Raw genomic sequence first — 11041 nt, 5'->3', positions numbered from 1 at the left:
CTGACATCAACCTTGCCAATATACTTTGTCTTTGTTCATGTTATCGTACTTATTTGACATAACTACCAAATAATAATTTTTTTTAAAAAAAGTTTTTATTCTGTAAAAAAAACAGACATTTAAACTTATGTTTTGACACTGATCATTGTCCTCATCAGGGTCATGTGATGCAGTTCTGGTCCTGATGCCGTTCTTACAGAGTCCATGTATGGGGGGTAATTAATGCCACATACGAAAGTAAAAAATAAATTTAAAAAAAGCTGTAATCTGTTCTGGTTAGAAATATGACGACACATTTAGTGAAACACGGTCAGATGTAATGTACACACTATATAGGAAGTTTGAATAAAAACAGAAAACAACAAGTCCTTTTTTATAATGCAAATTCACATTTTATGAGAAGACAACAAAGACAAAATCAGGACAGAATCAGAATCATTGTCAACTTTACTTTAATGTTCTTTATTTATTCTATTTTATTGCTTTTTTGTAATATTTTGACACAATTTTCCATCACTCATAATTACCATCATATCATGTTTATGATTGACATGTTGTTTTTTCTTTTATTTTATTTTTTTATTTATTTATTTTTTATTTAAAGTGGCTGTATTATGCACATTTCAGGCTAACCTATTTTAATATGCAAGTCCAGAAGGGCAAGAAATAATCAAGCATTGTTCACAAAGCCCAATATTTATTTTATAGTGATCCTCTCAGATCTGCCTCTGCCATACAGTAGAACAAAGACGATGCTCCGCACTAAGCCCCACCTCCAGTGTGTCTGATTGGTCAGACACACTGATTTGAGTTTGAATAGGTAGAGCATCAGGTACAGTAGATATTTTAAAAGGCGCCCATGTTCTGAGGAGCACAGATAAGTAATGTCTGCCGTGACTCCTCAACACACAGACAAAGAGGGTAGGACCTGCACGGATTCCCTCAGTAAAGAAATTTTTGCCGGCTGTTGTTTGATTTTGTTAATTATTTTTAGAGTGTTGATGTGTGAGACCAACATGTGTAGACTGTTGGAAAGGGATGAAAATACAGAACAAAGTGTGTTCCATACTGGTTCAATCCGGGACCCAACATTTGTCTGTCAATCAAAGAATGATTCCGTATTTTATGGGAAGGGTGGCAACTCTCATTAAGCTATGAAAATGATGATTATATTATATTATATTATATTATATTATATTATATTATATTATATTATATTATATTATATTATATTATATTATATTATATTATATTTTACATTATCATAGACACAAGGTCACAAAGTGCTTCACAACAATAAAACATACAAAATTTCAATGTGTGGGGGAAAAAAACAAACAGTATAAATACATGGCAGTGTCACCGAGTCTTTTTGGAGCTATGCTCGCCTGAACAAATATGTTTTTAAGAGGTTTTTAAAAGCATCTACTGAATCCAGAGGGCGCAGATCCTGGGGAAGCTCATTTCAGAGATGGGGAGCGAGAGCTTTAAAAGAACGATCTCCCCGGGTTTTAAAACGGGTTCGTGGGACCATCAACAGGTCGACCTTAGACCTTAGACTTCGATTTGAACTGTAGGGCTTAACTAAGTCCTCAATGTAACTAGGGCCCTGTCCATGTAGGGCTCAGAAAGTAAGTACCAGGATCTTAAGACAAATACAATATTCAACAAGAAGCCAGTGAAGAGACTTTAACACGGGTGTGATATTATATTATATTATATTATATTATATTATATTATATTATATTATATTATACAATTGATCATATACGATAAATGTAAAGTTGCTCAAATATATTTAGTAAATAACAAGTGTTCAGTTATTTCTGTTGGAATTTGCAGGTGACTGTCGCTTTAAGACCCCCCTCCTGCCGCTCGGTGGCACTAATCACCCCTCATACTGAAATACGCATCATACTCGCTGATGTGGAAATTCCCCCTTTCTGCCATTTAAAAGCTCCGCACTGAAGTCCGACTGAAGCCACATTGCTGCAAAATAATAAAAAACGAAGCAGTGGGAATAATTATGTAGCATTGTGTTTTAACAGGCTGTAAAAGAGGGCCAGTGTTGCATGTTTTATTAAATGGGAAATCTGGTAGGCAGCTGGCGTCTCAAGGAGCCGAGCACCGTTGAGGAATGCGACTCGACGTGGGGATCGGACTCGGAGAGCGACGAAGCGGGAGCTGAGGATGACAGCGGCATCTCCGACTCCGTCAGCCCGGCGGAGAGCGAGTGGGCCGCGGGTCACACCGGAGACACCTCCCCGCAGGTACATTTAGCGTTGCTTTGCATGTGACATGATAGGCGGAGGCACAGCCGGGTTATGGTGGGGGTAACGTGCCGTCAGCAGTGGTAGGACACCGCGAGGGCAACCCGGTGTCCCCGATACATCCCGCCGTCTCTGGAGAGCTGAACAAACTTCATTTTAATGAGGATATTTTAGAAAACCTCAGGAAAGAGCAAAGTTATTCTTTCACCTAACAGACAGGAGGAAAACACTCAATATTTCAGCTGCAATGATGTAAAGTTGTTCTTTTTTTTAGTTCACATGTATGGACGTTTAAGGGATAAAAACCTCTGCAGTCTCAACACACATGATGTTACAAACATAATGTATATGCCAACATACTGTCCATATAATCTTACTATTCAAAAACTAATGCTAAGCACCTGTCAGATTTATCTTATGCATGTGCTCTGAATAATCCAAATGGGTGGAATTATTAATATTACATGACAATTTTACCCAATATTAATAGACTATAACATGACTAGACTATAACATGTTTTTTTTTTTTTTTTAAATTATTATCATCATCATCCTTATCATTATTATTATTTTTATTATTATTATGATTATTATCATTATTATTATTATTATTATTAGTAGTAGTAGTAGTAGTAGTAGTAGTATTAGTATTATTATTATGTTTGGGTAGAGTACAAGACTACATAAATGAAATAATAAGTGGAATATCAGACTGGGTTAAAATACAGCAAACAATTATGACTTTTTTTCTTTTAATCTAAGAGTTGTATATTTGTATACCTTATAACTAGTATATGATATTCTTGACCCAAAACAAGTCTTTCCGACCAGCGAATGTTAGGATCATATCTAAGAAACGTTATGTAGAAATTTAGTTGGGTGTCAGTGCAGCTGCTGCCTATTGAGATATAAACAACATAAAACACATGGAGTGTTATATTATATTATATTATATTATACAATTGTTCCCCTGAATATATGTTACTAAATGTTGTATATGTTACTGTTTCTACTGTTTGTATCTAATGTTATGCACATAACTGGGTACAATTGTTGGTGTTGCTACGACAACAGAGACATTTTCTGTCTGTAGAAACAGATTCCAACTTTATGCTTTTAGATCATTTTTTTGCTTGCTGCACTCCTGGAACAAACAGTCGCTCTTCACAAAGAAAAGTCGCATCAAAGAAATTCTGGTACCGTAAGCAGCAGCAAAGTATCTGAATACACAGATGTTCTTTTTTTTTTCAAGGTAGGTTTTATGACAACAAGTTTTGGGAAAATAATCTGACTAAAATGTTATGATAATGAATGGAGCCAGGAGTAGATGGTACCTCCACTCTGACGCGATCTCACAGAAAACTTTATAATCATAGTTACACTGGATGGAAAATGGTTAAATCCTTGGAAAAAAAAACTGCGTCGGAGAGCAGTTTGTTTGAGAAATTAAATTTAAAGTGTGAGATGTCACATGTCGAAGTGGAGAGGATTTTTTATGACACTTAAACTACGATTTGATCAAAACCATAAAAGATATGAAAATCCCCTTTCAGACAGTAACAATGTAATCTTTCATGATTAGTTTAAACTTTAAATGAAGTATCTTTATGAAAGTATGTGCTATAAGCCTTCAAATAGGGCTGGTTTTTCCACTCATTTCTGCAAACCCTGTGCATTATAATGGGACAAAAAACAGTAAAACTTCTCTGCGGCCAAAATTCAAAGCACACCTCTCCTGATTGAGACACACATTTTTATATGACATTTGTTGGGGTAAAGTCGAAGCTGCAGGTTGAATCACAAGCAAACAACATGACAGAAACATAATACAGGGAATATCAGATGAATAGTAATACGTGTAACGTTAAGCCTCAAGCATTGGCACCTATAATTAGATCAGGATTCCTGCATCCCTTTGTTGGGCTTGCATAGCAGGGACGATGTGATTTGTCCTCCTTTGCCAGAGAGAACTGGATGATGACAGCACTCGACCTCGAAAGTTAAAGTCAGTGCTTTTTAAATCCGATGAATGGCATATGAGTGCTTCACTGCATCTGTTCAGACACAGGATGTCCTTACTGTTTTATGTCCTTCATATTTTCCTTTTTTTTTTTTTTTTAACTTCCTCTCTCAGCTGACTGACTCACCAGAGTCTGCTCCAAAGATGAAGAGGAGTTTCTATGCTGCCAGGGATCTCTACAAATACCGTCACAGCTACCCGGTAGATCCACACACTAACCAGAGCATCCAAACACTTAGACACACATAGACTACCTCTCTCTCTGTCTCACACACACAAACACACACACTAACATAGATCTGTGTGATCTTTTTGTTCTTTGCTTGCACAGAATTACAGGAAATCCAGGCAGCCAAACGAGTACCGTAACCTCCGCTTCTACATGAACAAGATCCCGATGGTACCTGACGGTAAGATCCACCGGCTAAAGGTTGTGTTTGATGGAGAAAACCAGACGAGGAGTCAATAAATAGCTGTATGGCAGCTAATTGTGTTTGACTTCCCAGGTATCTACATCGAGGAGATTCTGTCCAAGTGGAGAGGCGACTACGACAAACTTGAGCACAATCACACCTACATCCAGTGGTGAGTGGGGATCTCTTTCCAGGTGGAGTCACGGTACCTCAAAAGCTACCTCAAAAGTTTTTTCCTTTCTAGTCAATAAAAAAAAAAATGTCTACAGAGCCAGTCTGGTGGCTTTGGAAGAAAATATATTTAACTGCGTTTCCACAGATTATTAAAGTGCTGGAAGGATGTATATATACATATATGTATGTATATATATATATATATATATATATATATATATATATATATATATATATATATATATACATATATATATATATACATATATATATATATATATATATATATAATATACATATATACATATATATATAATATACATATATACATATATATATATATATAATATACATATATACATATATATATAATATACATATATACATATATATATATATATAATATACATATATACATATATATATATATATAATATACATATATACATATATATATATATATATATATATATATATATATGAACATAAGCTGAATACATATGTATTGTACATAATATATATGTATGTACATAATATATATATATATATATATATATATATATATATATATATATATATATATATATATATATATATATATATATATATATATATATGAACATAAGCTGAATTTTAAACCACTTTGAAAACAGTGTTGTTGGAACCTCTGACACCTTTCATTGGATCTTTTTACCTTGATCCTTAATTTCAGTCATTTCACAAGTGACTCTTATGATCTCTGCTGAGAATGGGCTGTTTCTTTGTCTGAACCTGTAAATGTGTATGAGTGGTGCTGGTTCACACCCACTTCACACCCCTCTCACAGGGAGAGGATGCAGTCTTTACTGGCTCCCACTCTGTGATGTTTTAGAGGATGGCCAAAGGCTAACCCCCCTGCCAGACATGGCTAAATGCATGTCTGCTCCTTACAATCAAAGACTAAACTTAAATATACATGAAGCCACTTTTTTAAAACTTTCTTCAAATCAAATACCTAAACAGTATTTTTTACTTTATGAATCCCAACTGGAAGTTCAGCTCTCCATTTGACACTGGAGCGGCGGACTGCCACGTTGCAGGGATCAGTTGAGAGGGTTTAAGGGACTTGCTTAAAGGTGGAGTATGTAAGATTTTCAATATTTAAAAAAAAAAAAATTAACTAAAAAAAAATAACTACAATCATAATTAGATAGTTTTTTTAAACATGTAGGTTCCAGTCTGTCCATATTTTATGTGTTATTAAATTACAAGTTTAATTAATGACAAAGACCCTTCTTAAATGTTTGCCTACCAGTAAAAAAAAAGTGCTTTTTGTCATTTGTCATTAATTAAACTTGTAATTTAATAACGGATCAAATATGGACAGACTGGAACCTACATGTTTAAAAAAACTATCTAATTATGATTGTAGTTATTTTGTTAGTGAATTTATTTTGAAAATATTGAAAATCTTACATACTCTACCTTTAAAGGTCCACAGTGGTTCACTTCTGTTGACCTGCTGGGGACTTGAAGCTGGGTTCTCTGAGCTGCCCTCTATAATCACTAGGCTACTACTCTCCCCCCCGATAACTTGATGGTTATGTCAGCAGCAACAACTATGATTGTGGAAGAGAAATAGTAAAAGAAAGGAGCCTGAAGTTTTAAGAGTTAAAATAATACCTTATCAAACCTCCTGCTGGGATTTGAAACCAGGCAGAAACGAGGGGGTTTGGTGTTTGCAGGAGAACAGATTTTGATACAACACCTGGGTTTTAAAAATCCAGCTGAACGCCTCAGTTTTGACAATATTTTCAGCCATTCAACACAACATATCTTCCCCTTATGCACAATGAGTCAAAGCAGTTGATGCGTTTGTGAGAAAATGTGCCCAAATTAACATCACCTGGAAGGCTGGCTGCTTTCGTGTCGCTTTAATCTTCTACATTTCACTTGCTGTAAAATAAGCAAGTCAGAAATTCAGGCCGAGATGCAGAAAATTAGTGTATAAGGCTATAAAACCAAACAGCAAAGGCTGTTAAAGTTAAAGCGATAAATAAAACTGTGGGGTTATTTAAGTGGCTGAACTGTGCATTCGTATGACCCCTTGCAGTGCTTTGGGGTATTTTTGCATGTGGACATCACAGCTAACTCGGGCCTGCTGCAGGCTGTTTTGCTGTAGTTTAAGCAGCCTCAGTAATGGACAACGGTCATGTCATGTTTCTGTACTTTGCACTCAGAGCTGCTACGGCAAAAGTTTAAATCTGACCTACAAATCTATTTTCTTTTCATTTCCTGTGTCTTCTTTCTTTGGGTGTGCCAGGCTGTTCCCATTAAGAGAACAAGGGCTCAACTTCTACGCACACGAACTGACTCAGGAGGAGATCAAAGTAAGAAATGAATTAAATAGAAAAACATTATTAATCCCTGAAGGGAAATTTTAATGTTGAAAGTTTTTGTTCTTTTATTTAAAGTATATTTTAATGATTAATCTTTAATGTTTCAGACACAGTGGGGAAAACACCAGTTATCGTTTCCAGTTCCTCATAGTTCAAGTGTTTACCATAGTTGAATTATTACATCTTACCATGTGCAGAAATGTGCATTTTACCAGACTAACACCTGTTCTGGGTGAAAACCAGTGTGTTTCCATGTTCTTATGAAGGGTTTTACCATACAGTACCTTTTTGGTTTCATCTCTAATCTGAGGTTTTAACTCTTCGTAGGAATTCCAAAGCACTCGAGAGGCAAAGAAGAGATTCCTGGCCGCCTATTCCATCATGTTGGATTTTTATGGCATCAAACTGCTGGATAAAAGCGGTAATGTGGCTCGTGCTTCCAACTGGAAGGAGCGCTTCCAGCACCTTAACGAGTAAGCCCACACACACACATAAACACACCGTGCAAACAAACTGCCAATTGCTGCTTTCTGAACCTTTTCAAGAGGCAATTGTGTGACTTAATTGTTCCTATGTAAGCTGTTAAATGTGAAAAAGCATAGTTTAAGTCGAGAAACAGATGGTTAAAGGGTAACGGCATGTCCTCTTCTGGTGGTTTCATGGACTGAGAAAGGCCATTAGGCTTATTTGTACTAAAAATCACCTGAATGACATATTTAGAAACTTGTTTTACGGCCTCTTTAAGACAGAAACCTCTCTATAACCTTTGAATTTGCTTCTAGTTATTCTTATTTCATTGTCACATAAAACACCAAATTCCCCGGTATAAAACAGCTGTTCATTGCAGCATCATTCCTGCTTTTAATGTCCAACTAAAATTGTGAACTTTGAGTTTTTCTGATCCCAACAGCAGTTAAAAAAAGATGATGTCAGAATGAATGGCTGCCTTGTTTCTCTTTAAACGCAATTATCTAAAACATTCATTGCTTTGTAGCGCCACTGTTTATACCATATTTATTCCATTGTCTTGACTTGGATGGGAGGCAGAGAGCAGGTTGAGTTCTTCCTTTGTAGATGTACAGCCCCATTGCCACATAAGGTTGTGTAAAATTTAAAGATAAATAGAATACAATGATTTGTAAATTTCACCAACCCATGTTATATTCCCAGCAGATCCCAAACAGCATATCAGATACTTTTTTATGATCTACTAGGAAAAAAATCAGCTTATCAGATGTTGTTTAGAATCTACTAGGAATAAACAACATATCAGAGGTTGAAACTCATATATTTTGGATATATCCATCTCAGACTGGTGAATTTTTGTCCATCTATACATCTGAGAGACTCTGCCTCTCTGAAATGCTCCTTTATATCTAGGGCCCTATACTTTCCGCGATCGCGGAATTGGCCGATTAAAACGGAATATATTTTTTAACGCGAAACATCATGGGATTTGACTTAATTTGACTGCAAAACTGTTGTCGTGTGGAGAAGGAAGGAGTAAGAATGGCGAAGCGGCTGCACGCTACTCTGGCTTCGTCAGGGAAAAACTGCGGAACTCAACAATAATCCCTCGGTACAGAGCCGAGCAGTTCCCCAACAACTTATGTGTCAGGTGGACTGATGTTTTGCAGATTCTGTCAACACTCCGTTGACTTGAAAAGTAAAAATACACGCAGTGACATCGTGTCCAAAAGCCATGTGAGGAACAAGGAAAAGCACAATGCAATAATAATATAATAAGATAACTGAAGATAGGTTTTCTATAAAATGATAAAGATTAATAGATTATGCATCAGAATAAAAAAAAAAAAAAGTCATCCCATGTGGGAATCTGGCTGACATGCACATATAATAAGAATAAAAGGCATTACTTTCTGAACATGTAAATCAAAGCATTAATGTAAATCAAATTGTAATAGAAGTAAAATGTTGCCTATTTCGTTTCCTTATTTTTTCTTTTTTTTTCTTTTAACTGATAATTATTTAAATTACATGTTCGAAATAAATTATAATAAAATTATAATCAAATAAAAATCATCTGAACAGCCATACAATTGATATTATACTTATTGTTATTAATAATTAACATCAATAAATAAAACACATTTAGTATTACACGTGTACATTAATGTTTTCATCTCCTTTTATCACAGGAGTTAAAAACCAATACTTCCTGGTGGATGTTGTCTCCATGCAACTGCTCAACAGTTTCTCAAACCATACAACTCCAAAACTTAGTGCTTGTTTTTGATGCACTTTAATGTACTGTACTGAGGACATGTCTTGTCTGTCACCTCAATAAATTTTATTTAATTTGTGTAAATTATAGTTATTTAAATGAAACAATGTTTTTGAAAGTAAAATAGTAGTAAAAAGTAAAAGAAAGAAAGAAAAGGGGGATTCCCAAAAAATATTATGGAAAAAACAGAATTTAGGAAAAAATAAAATGGAATTTGGGAAAAAATAAAACGGATTTTATAGGGCCCTATATATCCAGTCAAAGGTTACTGAACCTTTTGCAAATTAACCTAATTAATGTTCCTCCACTTGCTGTGTTCGTTGTGCACATGTGTTGCTGCCATCAGATCAGAACTGAGTTAACATTTACTGTGAAATTATGAATGTGTCCGTTTCTACATCTGATACGCTCTTTATGTTCTGTTGGGAATAAAACATGAATTCTTGACACAACATCCCAACTTTTTGAAACTGCTGTTGTATTTTTCTACACTTGATTGCATTTCTTATTGTGACCTGTCATTTTATTGTGACCTGAATTTTCTGATATATTTTTTCTCCTGCTTTTATTTTTAAGATCTCACCACAACTACCTGCGAATCACTCGCATCCTGAAGTCGCTGGGTGAGCTTGGCTATGAGGCCTTTAAGGCTCCACTTGTTCGCCTTTTTCTAGAAGAGTCTCTGTGCAGTGGCACCCTCCCCAATATGCAGCACAGCATCCTGGAATATTACGTGTACACCATCCGCCTGCCGGCCACACGCCGACGCCTGCTCCGCTATGCTCGCCAACACTACAGGCCTGCCCACGCCTTCCTCTGGGGACCACCGTCTAAAAAGCGTGCAGGTGCCTCTGTGGGTGCTGGAAGTAGTGGGATCAGAGCTCCTGCTCCGACACCAGAACAACAGAGGAGAGGAGAGGAGAGCACCATATTATCCAGTAGCAGGATCATTGTGTCTTCCCATGATGCCATTATGTGCCAGGACCTGGCTGGAGGGGGGCTCGAGGTCTGCCCAGAACTGGGTTCCAACATGTCCGGATTGCAGGGAGCGCTCATGTCAGTGGGAGGTAGAGGAGAGAGGAACGAGTACAACGAGGCTCTTCCTTGGTAGGGCAAGAAGACAAAAAGCTTCAGGAGGATCCCACAGGATGCTGAACCCCGGCATCAGGACAGTAAAACACACCGACATACACATGATCAGAGTGAGTTCAGTTTAAGGGCTTATGATGAACTCAGTTCGTTAGAAATATTTTCTCTTATTTGGATCATAATGTTTTGGCTGAAAGGCTTTGGAAGTTGGACAAATTTCAAAAACCATCTAAATCAGTGAGAACCCACATTTAGGTTTTTAGTTTTCACTAGGGCTACACTTACATCGAAAAGATTGCCTTATTTATTCATTTTGTATGAAACGTAAATGTGGTTACTGATTCTGAAGAGGTGTCTACTGACTGGTGATGATGGTTTATAGAAAAACAAAGTCATTAAATAGTCGAACTGGAGCTCCCTTTAGTGACAAGCAGAAAACTGGACTGACTTCG

The 11041-nt window shown here is 36.3% G+C and overlaps 1 protein-coding gene across 1 annotated transcript; it reads left to right on the top strand.

The window, feature by feature from the left end:
* Window positions 1-2084: 2084 nt before the first annotated feature.
* LOC306762283 (opioid growth factor receptor-like protein 1) lies at window positions 2085-10611 on the top strand (the record flags this gene model as incomplete). The annotated part of the gene is made up of 7 exons (XM_079248725.1): window positions 2085-2270; window positions 4405-4491; window positions 4622-4700; window positions 4797-4875; window positions 7180-7246; window positions 7583-7728; window positions 10077-10611. The coding sequence occupies 7 exons, from the start codon at window positions 2085-2087 to the stop codon at window positions 10609-10611; spliced, it is 1179 nt and encodes a 392-aa protein (XP_079104851.1).
* Between the last annotated feature and the right edge of the window lie 430 nt (window positions 10612-11041).

This window comes from Telmatherina bonti, assembly GCF_933228915.1.
Source record: "Telmatherina bonti genome assembly, chromosome: 11".
Classification (NCBI taxonomy): Eukaryota; Metazoa; Chordata; class Actinopteri; order Atheriniformes; family Telmatherinidae; genus Telmatherina; species Telmatherina bonti.
The sequence above is the reverse complement of the archived record's forward strand: the minus strand, read 5'-3'. Positions and strand labels throughout refer to the sequence as shown.